This window comes from Pristis pectinata, chromosome 3 (genome assembly GCF_009764475.1).
Source record: "Pristis pectinata isolate sPriPec2 chromosome 3, sPriPec2.1.pri, whole genome shotgun sequence".
Taxonomy (NCBI): Eukaryota; Metazoa; Chordata; class Chondrichthyes; order Rhinopristiformes; family Pristidae; genus Pristis; species Pristis pectinata.
Window position 1 is genome coordinate 111951084 of NC_067407.1, and position 18931 is coordinate 111970014.

Consider the following 18931-nt stretch of genomic DNA (forward strand, 5'->3'; position numbering starts at 1 on the left):
CTCTTAGTATGCAAATATCTGCCAATCTCAGACTTGTATAATCTCAATGATTAAGCACCTGCAGTATTCTCAGATAGAGAGTTCAAAAATTTACAACCGTGTGCATGATGGAATTTCTTCTCATCAATCCCATTAGTCACCTAGTTCTAAATCCCTCTGGTCGCAGAAACTGCCCACTGGTATCAAGCCTATTAATCCCTCTCATGCAGTCCCATTGAAAGTATACATACTGATAAATTGTCACAAATCACAAGTGTGACTTATGAATATCTACAAAGCAAAAACAAAAATCACCTGGTTCAGATCTTTATCATATAGTTGAATATTTTGGGAATTAGCAACAATTTATGTTTACATATTTGTCTGCTTTCTGATTTATTTCAATAAGTACATTCCATACGAAGAAAACCTTTTCACACATTTTCTGATCAACCATCCAATTAACAGTTACTAAACAACCAGCTACGGCAGATTAGCTCAAGAATTGCAACTGAAAAACAAATGCTGCTGACAGGTGGTAAAGAAGTTTAGCACGCTTGCCTTCATTGGTCAAGATATTAAGTACAGGAGTTGAAATATCAAGTTACAGCTGTACAAGACGTTGGTAATGCCACATTTGGAACACTGTGTACAGTTCTGATCGCCCTGCTATAAGAAGGATGTCATTAAACTGGAAAGAGTGCAAAAAGATTTGAGGATGTTACTGGGACTGGAGCATTTAAGATGAGGCTAGGCTAGGACTTTTTTCCCCAGAGCATAAGAGGCTGAAGGCTGACCTTAGTTTATAAAATCATGACAGGCATAGATACAGTGAATAGCCAGTCTTTTCCCCCAAGGTAGAGGAGTCCAAACTTGGAGGGTATAGGTTCAAAATGAGAGGGGAAATATTTAAGAGGCCCAAGGGATAACTTTTTCCACACAGAAGGTGGTGCGTATATGGAATTAGCTGCCAGAGGAAGAGGTAGAGGCAGGTACAATTACAACATTTAAAAGATATTTGGACAGGTACATGGATATTAAAGGTTTAGAGGGATATGGGCCAAATAGGACTAGCTCAGTTAGGCCACATGGTTGGCATGGATGAGTTGGGCCAAAGAGCCTATCTTCCATGCTGCTAAGCTCTATGACTCTATGATACAAACCTCTTAGCCAGGGCGTCACATAACCTAATCAGATGAACACCAGCCAATGGTAAACAGCAATAAGGCAAGGGAGTGCAAAGTCATAGAAAACTTCTAAATTTATTGAAAACTAAAATATTTTAGGGAAATGTGAAAGACCAACAACAATGAAACATTTCCTTGCACCTCAAATGGGTAATTTGAAAGAATCATACTGTTTAAGTGGTCATTTGAAAATACTGCCAACAATTAGCCAAAGACATCACTTGACAATTTCATTCCCCAACCTTACTTCTAAGTGACAAAATACTGCTCAGGAAGTATTACTTTTTTATTCCTGCTATTAGATCTAAATATTGTTACAGAACTCACAAACAATTAAGAAATTGCTGTTTATAATTGGAGCAATCTACATACATAAAAGGTTCATCTTCAAGGTTGACAAAGTTTATTCTAAATAACAAGGGGTGCTTTAATGCTGCTCTGATTGCATGTAGGTGCTATTCAAGGTATTAAATTAATCATTTTGTCCCCAATCTAAAAATCAATTTCTTACCTCACAGTGTTCCAGCAGATTGAAGCCATAGAGCTTGCAGGTGGTAGCAACCCGAGCCAGATAGCGAACAATGGAATTCACATCATTAAACGTGACATTTCTGTAATATTGAAAATAGAGTATACTACAGTAGCAACACAATAATCAATAACTATTTCCCACCAACTGCTCTAAATAAATAAAGTTATATATTTTTAAAAATATTTTAAATCATACATGACCTCTGATTTGGCATTGAGTACAGTGGGTTTCAAATGATGGGACTACATGAAATGATGATGGTACAGAATTGTATATGGTACAAATGATACAAGAAGTATTTGTCAAGTCAACAAGAATATAGAACAGTACAGCACAGGAACAGGCCCTTAGGCCCACAACGTTGTGTCAAACTAATGAAACTAGTAATTAAATGCCTAAACTAATCCCTTCTGGCTACACAATGTCCATATCCCTCCATTCTCTGCACGTCCACTGTGCCTATCTAAGAGCTTCTTAAATGGCTCTACCACCCCTGGCAGCACATTGCAGGCACCAACCACCCCCTGTGTTAAAAAAAACTTGCCCCACACATCTCCTTTGAACTTACCCTCTCTCACCTTAAATGCGTGCCCTCCAGTATTAGACATTTCAACCTTAGGTAAAAGATATCAAGTGACTACTCTATCCATGCCTCTCATAATCTTATAAACCTCTAACAGGTCTTCCCTCAGCCAAGTTTGTCCAACCTCTCTTATAGCAACATGCCCTCTAATCCAGGCATCATCCTGGTAAACCTCTTCTGCACCCCTCTCCAAGCCTCCACATCCTTCCTATAATGGGACAAACAGAATTGAATGCAATATTCCAGATGCGGCCTAACTAGAGTTTATAAAGCTGCAACATAACTCCTGACTCCTGAAAATAATGCCGCGACTAATGAAGGCAAGCATGCCAATATGCCTTCTTTACTACTTACTGTGCAGCCACTTTCAGGGACCTATGGACTTGGGACCCCAAGATCCCTCTGTACATCAACACTGTTAAGGGCCTTGCAATCAACAGTGTACTGTCCCCTTTACATTTTATTTCCCAAAGCGCAATACCTCACATTTGACCGAATTAAACACCATCTGCCATTTCTCCGCCCATATCTGCAACTAATCTATATCCCACTGTATCCTTTGGCGATCTTCTACACCATCAACATCACCACCAATCATTGTATCGTCTGCAAACTTACTAAGCCACTCATCTACATTTTCATCCAAATCATTTATATAAATCAAAGGGTGTTTTGAAATTCAATATCTCTTACAGGCAGTTACAAACAGGAACGTTCAAATTTATCTTTTGGCTGCATGGCTGTGTAACACTTGTGAATTCATGTCACCATTAGCTTATATGTACCTCAAACTGTATATGACAATAAATATCGATATTCTGATTGAGAATTACCAACCAGATCAATTTCCAATATTTAATGTTCTCAAATTCAAATGGGGCAAAACCAAAAGGTAAGTAATTTAAGTTAAAAGGAATGCAGAACTTTTTGACGAGAGATAGTCACGCTTTCAACTACCTTGTTTTTTGAAAAAATATTTTTTTCATTTCAGTCCTCAATGTCCAAGCTCTAATTTTATGTACCCAAACAAGGCATCATAATAAAATTATATAAACCTAAATAATGATGATTGCTGCAATATGCAAGGGAACTCGTCATCTATGGAACTCATTTCACAAAAGCATCTCAAGATGCTTTACAGATGCAATAGATGTAATGCAGGAAGTGGAAGGAAAGTTGGGATGAATAATCAAAAGAACAGTCAAGGATATAAATTTGGAGCAAATTTTGGAAGGTGTTTAAGCAGGCACAGAATCAATGAGCTAAGATAAAAATTCAACAGCGTTTAAAAGAAGAGGTTATAGGGGAAAGTAAAGAGAAATGAAATATATGAAATATGTATGCTGAATGGGATTACTACTTAAGATCATTTGATACCTGTTCATCTGCCCTACCAGTAAGGGTGTGTGTTAATTATTAGATCTGGGTACATTGATCAATTGAAAATGTTGTCATTGAAACACCAATAGCTCATTTGTAAATACCACAACCCTACTAATACTACTGCTACTACATGTGATTCGACCACCGAGTTCCTGTCCTGTAGGAATGCTTAATAATTCAGTGACAAAAGAAGCCAATCATAGTTTTTAGTTTGTTCATGGAACATTTTAAATAGGATTTTATGCTCAAGTCAACACATAATAAGAATGATTCTGAGTGACCAAGTTAATTACTTAATATTGTAAAAGCCATTAAAAATAAGCCATTGTTAATACCTCCTAGCATTCAATTTCAGAGCCGCAGCAACAAAGTTTAAAGAATACATTTCCCTATTATCTTTCTCTACATATCAATATTTTATTAATGCAGCATTTGTAAGAAGTAATTTTTAATATCCAGAAGGATTAAATATTAATTGTTAAAACTTTGAAGTTGAAAGGTCCTGATTAGCTCATCCAACTAAAATAGGTGCAATAAACTCCACCAGGTCTCCAGATACCATGGTACTTACTCAGAAATTCGCAGAATATTTCTTTACCCTCTTCAACCAAAATGTTGACATAATCTTTGATGTGTTCTGCAGTTAGCAATACACCTACAAAAGAGAACAATTCATTCTATACTCATATTCAGAACTTGATATCAAATTTGAGTGAACAATGATTTTATTATATGTGAAATGGTCCCAGTTAACGTTAAGAGATGCATTTCACTGTGTGTTTCATTGTACATGTGACTAATAAAGATATCTTATCTCATCTTACTTATTAAAAAACGCACCTAATCTTTGCAGTGCGGAGCTACCAACAGTATCAACTGTCATTAAGAAAATTACGAAAGCTTCGACATTAATAGTCCAGTCCTTCTTCCTGGTCAATGCTAGCAAGGCCATGATTTGAATGCTAAAATTAAATCTGCATCAAATAAATCTATATATGCAATTAATAACTCTTACATCCCTTTATTTATGAAAACAATTTCTTCACTGTTTGGCTGGTTTCTTCCCTAAAACTTACTGCAATGAATTGCCAACTTCCAACCAAAAATTGATTTCTTTTTTAAATTTACCTGATTAGTTTTTGTTGCAAATAAAGTCTGCAGAGTTCAGAGTTGCTAAAACACTTTAGTTGAGCAAAGGTTTCAACAACAGTTTTACAAACATATCTGTATTGGCATTTCAAAGTAACAATCAATTCTTACTTAAAACATGCTGTTTCTGTTGAAGAAAACCTCACATTATTCAACTTTAATGCCATTCTAAAGCGTAACAGGGGAAACTGATTTTCTATATATTGTCATGGTTAAGGATAGCAAGGAAAATCAAAGTCATGGTGTTTGAAAGACTAAGTGATTTAAGTTGCACATCAAACAAAATACATAAAAGATTAAGTACGTTTATTTGCATTTCCGATTTCATTTATGGAATCTAAATAATCAATAATTACTTTAGGAACAGCTGAGTTCTACTGGCTGAGCAATTGCTGCATTGCAGATTGGAAGATTGGATGCAAGGTGAAATGTCATCCAAAGTAAAACAAGAGCAACTGACATATCCACCCAATCGTCAATGCTAAACAGCACCACCAGGTGTGTTGAATGGAGACTGCATTTTACTAGCACTTACTGTGCACTAACACTTTATTGGATAGGCCGAACATCAGGAATGTACATGTTAGTTCAGAAGCACCCCACCTTGCAACCTTATCTGCACTGCAGCAATTCCACTTATCAGAACAGCAAGACTTGCTGCTCCCACAATCAATGCTGCCAGACTCTTACTATTTTAAGAACAATCTATCTTAGTTGCAAAACAGGTTTGGAAAACTTTCTCTGCGCCTTCTTAAAACAAGTATTGTTTCAGAACAATCCAACCAGATTACAGTTCGTATGTGACAGAGACAGTGGTGAGCATCCTGCTTGGGCACCCACTTCAGATGGAGAAGCCTTTGTTTGAAAAAAAGAACAAACGATTTTGTTTTTTTTCCTCTCACGGATGGAAATGCCATAATGCAGAGGAAATGGATGTTTCTCTACAGACTTAAAAACAATCAAATTATTAATCTTGATTCATAAAAGTGTTTTGCGCACTTCCAAACCAACCCAATTATTGCATACATGATGTTTCAAATTACAGTGAATATTATATAGTAGAAGGTAAATGTTACATAAAATCATTGGGGCAGCATAATGGTGCAGCTGGTAGTGTTGCTTGCTGCATGGCTCCAATGGCGCAGGTTCAATCCTATCTTGGGTGTTGTACATGTGGGTTTCCGCATTCTCCCCATGTCTAAGTGGGTCCCCCCTCATATCCCAAAGACATATTAGTAGGTTATTTAGCTACTATAAATCATCCTTAGTGTGGCAGGAGAATTGGGAGGGGTGGGAGTTGTTGGGCACTGGAGTCAGAGATGAGGTTGCAGGGAAATAAAATGGGGGAAACAGAACTTAAGGGATTGTTCTGAGAGGAAACCATTTTAGAGCAATCCCACAAATGGGTCCCCTTCTTTGCTATAAAAAGAGATATGATGGTTGAAGCAATAAAGAGTAAGGCAAACAAGAAGTTTTTGTTCTAAAATTAAGATCAACTTTGAATGATTTTAAATCTAACTCCAAATAATAAGACAAGTCAGATACAGACACAACCAGTTAAAAGAGACATTTAAACTGTGTAAATATTGTACATCATTTTTGAAATTTGAGATGTTAATTTCAAAGAAGGTTTGAAGATCGAAATTTTGACAATGACGCCATCTTTGGTCTTCCTTCAGTAATCACCAGTATGTGACATATTTCCGACTCCTGCCCAAAGGTGCCAGAAGTCAGTCTGAATCTCACTGGTCAAACCATTTAGCTTATTCAACTACTATGGAGTTGCTTCAAGATAGAGCTTCAATATTCCTTAAGTATTTCTCAGATTATTGAATTGCACTGTAGAGTGCAGCATGCAAATCCCAAAAAAGCACAAGGAGTGTGTGCCAGTATTCTACTGTATACTTAGTAGCTTAGACTAATCTGATCATCCAAGACACTCTCCTACAGGTGTGCTTTAAACTCTAATGCTATTAAATCAGACAAAAATTAGTCGATTTCAAAAGAGGATGGCGGTGATTTTAATGTCCTTATACTACAAAATGCAACAGTAAACCTGCCAGCATCTCACTCATGATTGCACAGTAGATAAACATACTGCAACACTTAAAATTATACTACACTGATCAAAGTAATGAAAAATATATTAAGTTAGAATTCTTGCTTAATACACACTCTCACAATACAATATCCATTTAACTAAATACATCTTACTTGGATCCAGAAAACAAAAGTCAAGGTTCAGAAAGCCTTCTTCCGTCCTCCACCAAAGTCTGCACAGAGTATTCATTTGAATAGGTACAGGTTTAATGGAGTATTCACAAGTTTATGCTTTGGGGTATAGTTGCCATTTAAGCTGCTGGGTTGCAACATTAACTGCAGGCAATTCAGAAGCATCTGACATAGCAGCAGATCTACCTGTCATACTATGGCGAGCAAACCCCTGTCACTACTCTTCAGTTGTGTAGACTTATTTGTCCAAAGGAGATTCCTGTGGACGTATCCCTTTTTCCTCTCCCTCTGCAGATGAAAATGTTTGAAGCCATTCTTTTCTCAACATACCACTATTATCTTGAATGAAAAATATTAAATGGTATGAATAAGTCAGTATCACACTAGTGTTGCATTATAGGCTATAATTATGAACAGTTTATAGGTCACAAGTAAGTTCATTTTAAATCACCAGAACCACACCCGTTCATCGTCCAATTAGAATTAGTCTGCAGATCATGTCCGTGGTTGTTCACATCTCTCAAATGTAATTCACTCCCCGCTTTAAATTTTATACCAACTGCAGTGGATTTTCAGAGAAGTGGGAAATTAAAAGCTCAAAGAAATTAAAGTAGCTTAAAGCCACAACATATACAAAGTTTTCAGAAAAGACAAATGCTGGCGATGCGTCTGAATCCCCCTTTTTAAAAAGAAAACGTTTCAGACAATTGTCAGAAAATGAATATTATTCCTGAATAACTGTGGTGATTCCTGCTCCATGCTTTCCCATTTCTTCGCACTCTGAAGCGCAGAGCCCCCTCCTCCTGCCATGCCTGCATGGCTGGTGGTTCCAGGCTGGAGTAGTTGCACATGATGCAATACCGTGTGCTGTGCAGGATCAAGCGGGGCAGGGTGGCTCGGCTTCCCTCGCTCTCAGCCCGCCCGTCCACCGCTCCCACACTTCACACTCACCTAACGGAGGGCTGGAGACGTTCACGGTTAGACTCAAAGCCATCTGCCGTGCCGTTGATCACCGCAGCCTCAGTGACAGCCGCCACCGTCCTCCAGCTGCTCCTCTCCGAAGTCGCTCCCGCGATGAAGCGAAACTGACTACTTCCGAGCGCTACAGCATAAACCTTCCCCCCACCGCCGCTGCTTCCGGCAACCTCACACTCACCTCCACTGCTCAGTCATCATTGGATCCTTCCAGTTGGCCTGCTCTGCAAAACTTCATCTAATCTGTTGTTGAAACTTCGAAATGTAAAAGCATGGGAATAACAGCGAGTACCTATTACAACTGGATTTTGTTTTTTTAAATGGAAATAGTCATTTAAAAAATTATTACTAGTGTTTTGCAGTCTGCCACGTATAAACACAAACTGAAGAAGCCAGGCGGAGGTGGGGGTGAGAGGGGAGGGGTAGGCATTGGTTCAGATGTTAGTGTTCGAACAGCACGTACTTGCTTATCATACGTTACAGAAGCCTGTGAACAAGTGGATTTACAAATTCAAAACATAGACTCAGAGTAGCACAGCATAGAAACAGGCCCTCTGCCTACCGCCTCAATGCCAATCATCATGTCTATCTGTACTAATCCTACTTGCCTGAATTATAAATTCCATATCCCTTTATGCCTTGCTCATTCAAGTAGCTCTTAAATGTGTTACTCTTCCTGCCTGCACCACTTCCTCAGACAGCTGATTCAAGATACCAACTACTCTTTGTGTGAAAACTTACCCCTCAGATCCCCTTTAAACCTCCTCCCTCTCATCATAAACATATGCCCTCTAGACACCTTTACCATGGGAAACAGACTCTGGCTATCACCCAAATTTAGGCATCTTATAAGTTTATATACCTCTAACATGTCACCTCTCAGCATTCTTTGTTCCAAGGAAAACAAACCCAACCAATCCTGTCTTTCCTTATAACTCCTTATATCTCCCTGTACAATCCAGACAACATCCTTGTGAATCTTTTCTGCAACCACTCTGGCTTAATCACCATCTTTCCTGCAGTATGGCAACCAGAACTGTACACACAGTGCGGACTAACTAAGGACTTGTACCAGTACAACGACGTCCTAATTCTTGTACTCAATGCCTCAACCAATGAAGAAGGCAAACATGCTCTGCACCTTCTTCACCACCTTATCTACCTCTGTTTGCCACTTTCAGGGAACTATGTACTTGTATCCCTTGGCCTCTCTGTTCAACAACACTCCCCAAGGCCCTGCCTTACACTGTGTATATCCTACCCCGGTTTTAACTTCCCATAATGCATCATTTCTCACTTGTCTGAGTTAAATTCCATCTGCCATTCCTTTGCCCACTTTTCCAGTTGATCTCGATACTGTTTGCAACTTGAGACAACCTTCTTCACTATCCATTATACCACCAATTTTGGTGTCATCTGCAAATTTACTAGTCATGCCACCTTCATTCTCATCCAAATCATTCATCTATATAGCATCATAGAGCAATACAGCATGGATACAGGCCTTTTGGCCCAACAGGTCCATACTGACCACTGTGCCCACCCATCTTATCCCAGTTTCCTGCATTCAGCCCATATCCCTCTAAACCCCGCCCCTGCATGTACCTATCCAAGTGTTTTGAATAATATCTTTGCACCTGCCTCAACCACTGTAAGACAAACAGCAGAGGACCCAGCACCAATCCTGCACACCACTGGCCACAGGCTCCAATTTGAAAAACACTTCCATTACCACCCTCTGCCTCCTACCACCAAGCCAATATTGTATCCAATTGGCTAGCTCACCCTGGATCCCATGCATTCTAACCTGAACCAAGCCTACCATGCAGGACCTTGTCAAAGGCCTTGCTAACATCCATGTAGACAACATTTACCATGCTAGCCTCGTAAATCCTCTTGGACACAAAAAAAAGCTCTATCAAATTCAGGAGACATGCTGACTAAATCATGTTATGAAAGAATGACAATGCATAAAAATCACAGAAAGGTTGCAAAGTGTAAAAAGTACCATACAACAGTTGTAAGCACAAAGCATGTTGAGGCTAACTTGACCACCTGCTTTTCTCCAGGGGAATGCTGCCTGGCCTGCTGAGTTCCTCCAGCATCATCGTGTTTTTCAGCAACAATTTAAAGTGCAAATATTGTGGCTCATGGCGTGAATGGTAGTTTCTGGGAAGTAATGCTGCAAGTGCAATAAGATGAATCACACTTTATCCCAGTGCAGAGAGAAGAAGATTTGTAATGAGCGACAGGGTACTGGCAAAGGGATATGGTCAGTTCACCAGAAAGAACTAAAAACGATACATGCTACTGCAGATGCAAGTTTTCACTCAACAAGAAGTAGCTGCTTTATGAATTTGCAGATGTGTTTGGTGGACTTGGAAAGCTAAAGGGAAAATATCTTCAAGAGCTAGATGAGACTAAGTAACCAGTCATTTATCCTCCAAGGCATGTTCCCCTAACCGGCAAAGAGTAAGTGAAACTGAACTTGGAAGATTGGCAAAGCCAGAGATCATTGAACTTGTAAACACTCCTCTTCCTGGTGCTTGAGGCTGAGTGTGCATTAACAAAATCAAACAAACCGAGGATCAGTTTGGATCCATAGGATCTTAATAAGGCACCATCGGGGAAGCATTATCCACCGAAGATAATTGAAGTTATGCTGCAGGATCTAAGCAAAGTAAAAGTCTTCAGTGTGATGAATGTCAATTATGAACTTTGGTATGTGGAGCTCAACAGTGAGAATTGCTTTCTAATGAACTTCATCACATGCCTTGGGATTTGGCTGAGGCTGAGAAAGTGCATTAGAGAAGGCTGGATAAGGATCCCTGAAGAAATTGTTGATGTAAACATGACATTCTTGCCTTTGGAGAAGATAGACACAGACAGACATGATTAAAAGTTGAGATCCTCAATGAAGGGATGCAGAAAGAAGTAGTTGAAGTACAATATGCAGAAATTAAAAAAATTAAAGTTCAAACTGAAGAATGTTTCCTCCAAGGATCATATGGTGACCACAAAAGGTCTTAGATCAAGTCCAGCAAACCAGAAGGTCATTGATGCAGTAATGGAAATGCTAAACCTGACAGTAGTTGTTGGGATCCAGAGTTTCATAGCGTTTGTCAACATTCCTCCTCCATCTGAGTGTGTCACTGAGGCATTTGATAAAGAGAGCTACTAAATGCTGTTGGATAGACATCCATGAGCAAACAATCCAAAGAATCAAAGCAATGGTCAAACCAGAACCACTGCTACACTACTTCGAAGACAGGAAAGAGCTGACTCTACAAACAGATGCCTTTGGTACTGGAGAAGCAATCATTGCAAAATAGCCAACAAATAACATACTCAAAATAGCCAACAAATAACAAAACTCTGAGCTATTCTCAAACTGAAAGGAGCTTCTTGCTGTGACATTTTAGTTCGAGATGTTCTGCTGGTACACATTTAGAGACTGATCACAAATCTCTTGAGATGATTAATGATAAGGGACCTACACCAAGACCTAAAGGAGACTGCTGTGACTGTTTCTGGGCATGCAGACATTTGATACACAATTTGCCTCCTCTCCAGGAAATAAAATATAAATAGCAATTACGCTGACTCATGCATTTCTTCCTGCAGGAAAGACAAATTGCAGACACAAAGAATTGGATCTCCTTATTACAAAGTCATCAATGAAGAAGCCACGGTCAAGATCATCATTTTATACAATGCTGCAAGAATTGCACAGTTATTGTGAGAGGATGGCCAGAGAAGTGGCAGTGACTCACAGTCTTGCCTTGTAACTTCAACATTCAAAATGAATTCAGCACTTCTGAGCAATCGCTTTTCAGAGGTGAAAGATTGACAGAATCCAAATCTATCAAGAAAGAAATGTTAAAGTGTATTTACTCATCCCTTCAGGAACAGATAGGGTGTATGAGGACAGCTTGTGGAACCCTGTACTGGCCTCTTGCAATGAAAGCAGAACTGAAAGACCTCATGAAAATGTGATGGGTGCATATCTATGGAAACAAGTCAACAGAAAATGTGATGTAGCAATGTTTAATGGTAATTATGAAACATATCCCCTTTCTCTATCATTATTGTCAAGTCAGGTCATTAACTCTGGTTCAGGTGCGGAGTGCAGAAGAACCTGCTGGAAAACAGGCATACCGAAAAATGATGACGTGTCAGCTTAATGAAGCTACATACAGGACTATCTGTGTGCAATAGACAGAGCCAAGCAATCTCACAACCAACTGATCAGATCAAAGTTCTGCAGCCCATCCCATCCAGACATGAATGGCAAGGACAATTAAACAGCTAACAGAAGAAGGCATCGAGACCACTCCTATCCCCATTGATGGTGGGGAGCAGTATGTGAGTGCTAAAGAAAAGGCTGAAGTTGTCATAACCATGCCCAGCCAGAAGTGCCAAACCTGGGCTTCCTCCTGATATTCTCACCGTCACATTAGCCAGTATTCAGCCAATTTGATTCACTCCACGTGATATCAAGAAATGGTTGAGAGCACTGGATACAGGAAAGGCTACAAATCCACTAACAACCAGCTGTAGAACTGGAGACTGCACCCCAGAATTGGCTGTGCCTCTAGCCAAGCTGTGTCAGTACAGTTACAACAATGGCATCTGCCTGACAATGTGGTGTGCCTCGTTCACAAAAAAAGCAAGACAAATCCAATTCAGCTAATTAATGCGCCATCACTCTACTATCAGTCATCAAAGAGATAGAAGTTGTTGTCAACAGTGCTAGAAAGGGGCACTCACTCACCAATAACCTACTTGGTGTTGCCCAGTTTTTGTTTCACCAGGACCACTTGGCTCCAGACGTCAATACACCTTGGTCCAAACATTGGACCAAAGAACTGAGTTCCAGAGGTGAGGTGAGAGTGACCTCAAGGCAGCATTTGATCAAACACGGGATCATGCAGCCTTGAAAAAAACTGACACAATCGCATCAGAGGGAAAACATTCTATAAGTTGGAGTCATTCCTTGCTCGAAGGAAGATAGTGTGGTTGTAAGAGAGAACATCACTGCAAGAGTTCCTCATGACATTGTCCTAGGCTCAACCATTTTCAGGTGTTTTATCAATTATAAGGTCAGAAATGGAGATGTTTGCTGACAATTGCGCAATGTTCAATTCCATTTGCAATTCTTCAGCAAACAAACCAATTCATGCCTGCATGCAGCAAGACCTAGACAACATTACGTCATGGATTGAGGATAGAGAGGTCAGAAATGGAGTGGCAGTGGTACAGGGAATTAAAGTGACAGGAGACCAGAAGCTCAGAATCATGCTTGCTACAGAACAGAACTGTTTTGCAAAGCAGTCATCTAATCTGTGTTTGGTATCTCCAATGTAGAGGCAACCATATTATGAGCACAATGCAATACACTCAATTGTAAGAAGTGCAAATGAACTGCTGCTTCAGCTGGAAGTACTTTTAGGGTCCCTGGATGGTGAAAGGGAGGAGGTGAAAGGACATGTGTTGCATCTCATGGAGTGGTTGGTGGAGATGGAGGAGCAGACCAAGGAGTCACAAAAGAAAATGTCACTTCATAATTGTGAAAAGGGAGAAGAGAGGAAGATGCGTCTGGTCGAAGGTAGAAAAGATTATGCAGGATGATCATTAAATGTGGAGGCTGGTTAGATAGAAGGTGAAGACAAGGAAACTTTTCCTTGCTCCAACAGGGAGGAGCGGAAGGCAGAAGTGAGGGAAATAGAAATGGTCCAGAGCCCTGTCAATTATTTTGTTTTGCTCCAAATATTATTTACTTAGCTTTTGACACAAATAATGGTGGAAACAGTGTGCAAAGGGAGGTTGTCTAACAGTTGATAGTTCAACAGGAATTGATTCTGACAAAAGTAGCAAAGGGATAGTAACTGAAGCCTACAAAAAAACAATGAAAATTTGTGTGGAAGTAAGAGTGATCAATATATCAATGCAAATTGTGCCAATGAATTTAAAGTCACCACTGTAATATATCTGGAAAAGATAATAAAAAGGATGAAGCTTGTAGAAAGTATAATGTTTGGAAACTAGTAAAATAACATCGGACATCCAGTCAGGATTTATTGTAAGCCAATTCTTATTTGACCAAGAGAAATTTATCTGAGTAATTGACCTAGTTAGGCAAAGGCAGGATATATGGATCTTCGAAATTGCATACAATGATTCCATACATCCATATGGTAAAAGAAACATAAAATTAATTGATAGATAGGAAACAAGAAGCCACTATTCCATCATGGTGCCATACAAAACTTACAATATAGAAGGCCACTCAGCTCACTATGACAGCCTGTTGAAACAGAGCCCAACCTTTCCTTTGAGTAATTGGTTTGCAATTCTGCAAGTCACAGCTCCTTAAATACACATTCAAGTACTTTATATGACACTTCCACCACACTTTCAAGGATTGAGTTCAAAACCCCTGACATTATTTCCTCATCTCCCCTCTAATCCTTTGACCAATTACTTTAAATCTAGTTTTGGACATCTATTCAAAACTTTATACAGCTCAACTGTATAAAATCACCTCTTAAACACCCAAACAATTTCAACAGTCTTCAAATCCTCCTGCACCATTCCCAGAGCCAGGAAGATTGAATTAGCTTTCTGGCACCTTACATATAGAACCATAGAACCATACGGCACAATACAGGCCCTTCGGCCCACAATGTTGTGCTGACCTTCAAACCACACCTAAGACTATCTAACCCCTTCCTCCCACATATCCCTCTAATTTAAATTCCTCCATATGCTTATCTAACAATCTCTTGAACTTGTCCAATGTATCAGCCTCCACTACCACCCCAGGCAGCGCATTCCATGCACCAACCACTCTCTGGGTGAAAAACCTCCCTCTGACATCACCCTTGAACTTCCCACCCAATACCTTCAAGCCATGTCCTCTTGTTTTGAGCATTGGCGCCCTGGGAAAGAAGCACTGGCTGTCCACTCTATCTATTCCTCTCAATATCTTGTATACCTTTATCATGTCTCCCCTCATCCTCCTTCTCTCTAATGAGAACAGCCCTAGCTCCTTCAGTCTCTTCTCATAATCCATACTCTCTAATCCAGGCAGCATCCTGGTAAATCTCCTCTGCACCCTTTCCAATGCCTCCACATCCTTCCTATAATGAGGTGACCAGAACTGGACACAGTACTCTAAGTGTGGCCTAACCAGAGTTTGGTAACGCTGCATCATCACTTTGCGGCTCTTAAACTCGATCCCCCGACTTATGAAAGCTAACATCCCATAAGCTTTCTTAACTACCCTATCCACCTGCGAGGCAACTTTCAGTGATTTGTGGATATGAACCCCCAGATCCCTCTGCTCCTCTACACTGCTCAGAATCCTGTCATTTACGTTGTACTCTGCCTTGGAGTTTGTCCTTCCAAAGTGTACTACCTCACGCTTCTCTGGATTGAACTCCATCTGCCATTTGTCAGCCCAGCTCTGCATCCTATCAATATCCCTCTGGAAGCTTCGACAGCCCTCCACACTATCCACAACACCACTGATCTTTGTGTCATCTGCAAACTTGCTAACCCAGCCTTCTACCCCCTCATTTAAGTCGTTAATAAATATCATAAAAAGTAGAGGTCCCAGAACTGATCCCTGCAGGACACCACTAGTCACAGCCCTCCAATCCGAATGCACTCCCTCCATCACAACCCTCTGCTTTATACAGGCAAGCCAATTTTGAATCCAGGACAGCTGAGCTTCCCCGGGTCCCTTGGCCTCTGACATTCTGAAGAAGCCTACCATGCGGAACCTTGTCAAATGCCTTACTAAAATCCATGTAGACCACATCCACTGCACTACCCTCATCAGTCTTCCTGGTCACCTCCTCAAAGAACCCTATCAGGCTTGTGAGGCAAGATCTTCCCTTCACAAAGCCATGCTGGCTGTCCCTAATCAGTCCATGTTTCTCCAAATGCTCATAGATCCTACCTCTTAGAATCCTTTCCAACAGCTTACCCACCACAGACGTAAGGCTCACCAGTCTGTAATTCCCTAGATTATCCCTACTACCTTTTTTGATAAGGGGACAACATTCTCCACCTCCAATCCTGTGGTACCATCCCCGTTGACAAGGAGAACTCAAAGGTCCTAACCAACGGTTCAGCAATCTCCTCCCTCGCCTCACAAAGCAGCCTGGGGAGTATTCCATCAGGCCCCGGGGACTTATCTGTCCTAATATTTTCTAACAACTCCAACACATCCTCTCTCTTGATATCTACATACTCTAGAACATTACCCTCACCTACACTGTTCTCAGCATCATCAAGACCTCTCTCCTTGGTGAATACTGAAGTATTCATTGAGAACCTCACCCACTTCCACAGCTTCCAGGCACATCCTCCCACCTTTGTCTTTAATCGGACCTACCTTTACCCTAAGCCATCCTTCTGCTCTTTACGTACGAGAAAAAAGCCTTGGGATAACCCTACTCGCCAAAGCCTTTTCATGTCCCCTTCTCGCTCTCCTCAGCCCTTTCTTAAGTTCCTTCCTCGCTACTCTATATTCCTCACGAGCTCTGTCTGATCCTTGCTGCTTACACCTTATGTATGCTACCCTCTTCTTCCTAACTAGTCGTTCCACCTCTCTCGTCATCCACGGTTCCTTCACCCTACCATTCCTTCTCTGTCACACCGGGACAAATTTATCCCTAACATCCTGCAAAAGATCCCTGAACATCGACCACATCTCCATAGTACATTTCCTTCAAAATGTCACCCCAATTTACACTCCCAAGTTCTCGCCTTATAGCCTCATAATTTGCCTTCCCCCAATTAAATATCTTTCCCGTCCTCTTTGCTCCTATCCCTGTCCATGACAATTCTAAAGGTTATGGAGCAATGGTCACTGTCCCCCAAATGCTCACCCACCGATAGATGCATCACCTGACCCGGTTCATTACCTAAAACTAGATCTAATATGGCATTCCCTCTAGTCGGCCTGTCAACATACTGCATCAGGAATCCGTCCTGGACACACTTAACAAACTGCGCCCCATCTAAACCTTTGGCACTAAGTAGGTGCCAATCAATATTTGGATAGTTGAAGTCTCCCATTATAATAACCCTGTTATTTTCGCATCTCTCCAAAAACTGCCTCCCAATCTGCTCCTCAGTATCCCTACTGCTACCGGGGGGCCTATAGAATACTCCCAGGAGGGTAACTGCCCCTTTCTTATTCCTAACTTCCACCCATATTGACTCTAGAGAGGATCCTTCTACATTATCTATCCTTTCTGCAGCTGTAACTGTGTCCCTGACCAGTATCGTCACCCCTCTTCTCCCCCACTCCCTATCCCTTTTAAAACACTGAAAACCAGGAACATTCAATATCCATTCCTGCCCCGATGTCAGCCACATCTCCGTAATAGCCACAATATTATAGTCCCATGTACTTATCCAAGCTCTCAGTTCATCTCCCTTATTCCTGATGCTTCTCGCATTCAAGTAAATACACTTTAGCCCATCCACCTTACTACTTTTGTAGCCTGGTCATCTTTCAGATCTGGTGATTTATTCAGTTTTAAAGATGCTTAGCCCTTTAATACTGCCTCCCGTGCCAGATTATTCCATCCAATAATTCACACATCCTCCTTAACTGCAACATCAGTCCCCCTCTTTTTTTGTGAAGACAACTGCAAAACAATTCTAGCTCATCCAGTCTTTCCTCACTTCTACAAATTTTTCATAATCACTTCTCTCATCGCCGAGGTAGTTCTTGAGATGAGAAGCACACCATGTTTTCTAGGACCTTGCCTTTATTATTGGGAGGGCAGTGTTGTATAATAGGGGTAGGTTTGCTGAGACCTGTATTGTGTGGGTATTGAGCACATAGCTGATGCTCATGTATGATTTGGTGAACAAATCCATGACACCACATGTAGACAAGAGGTCAACAACTGAGGCTGGTGTGAACTTAGTTCTCAAGTGTAGTTGCCTTATATTGAATAGTTTCCCATTTGTTCTGAAGGTGTTTCATTCTCATGACAGGTCTGTTGGAGAGGAGGTGCAGCATCGTGTAAAACATCGAAAAATGAAATAACCTTATCTGATGCCAGTCTTCACCAAGAGTGAATCTATCGTACATCCATCGATTAAGATCATGGTTTGCAATGCTATCATGAAAAAAATACAATCCAGGAGACAAATTTCTGTGTGCAAACAAATTGAGTGCTCCACAGTTCAACTTCACATAAGAAGTTACTCACTGAGGCTACTCCAACAGGACCTGTCGAACGCACACCCTTCAAGGACAAGGGCAGCAAAGATGTGGAAATTCCATCATCTGCAGGTTCTCATCCAAATCTTTCCATACATCTTACAATCCGCAACTTTAAGTCTGTACACCCCAGCCTTTGAACCATCCATTGACGGTAATAGCTTCTGCCCCATTTTCTTGAAGGTAAAATTTTTAAATGATCATTTGGTGTCTCCAAGTAAATTGTTAAGATTCTTAAAATTGGATCTGTTGTGCTTTCAAAATGCTGGCACCCGTTTAAAAACTGAACCCATTTAAGTTCTGCTTAAGAAGCTAATAGGTTAAGGTATCACGGGAGTTCATTGGTATTCACTGATATTCATTTTTTGTAACTTCCAAATCCTTGCTCAGTAGTTTCTTAAATTAAAACTTAGGCAGAAGAAATTCACCTCAGATGTCCCCAATGCCAATTCAAATTATTCCACAACTGTACAATTTTAATAAGTGGCAATCTCAAATGAAATCAGAGATCCTTGCATTACTTAACATTAATTGGGATTGCAGCTAGACATTTTGGAATTCAGATCAATATTAAATCAATATTTATTAACAGATGCCTTGAGATGTACTAGTATATTAAGTTACTTCACAAATTAAAAATTTAGTAAAATAATCCAAGG

General features: G+C 40.4%; 1 protein-coding gene across 1 annotated transcript in view; it reads right to left on the minus strand.

Moving 5' to 3' along the window:
• The window catches only part of eprs1 (glutamyl-prolyl-tRNA synthetase 1), a 65139-nt gene extending 57085 nt beyond the window's left edge, over positions 1 to 8054 (minus strand). The window contains 4 exon segments of the mRNA XM_052010965.1: positions 1678 to 1777; positions 4236 to 4254; positions 4257 to 4319; positions 7997 to 8054. Of these exon segments, the coding sequence (XP_051866925.1) occupies positions 1678 to 1777; positions 4236 to 4254; positions 4257 to 4319; positions 7997 to 8039 (225 nt within the window). The 5' untranslated portion in view covers positions 8040 to 8054.
• Positions 8055 to 18931: the final 10877 nt, after the last annotated feature.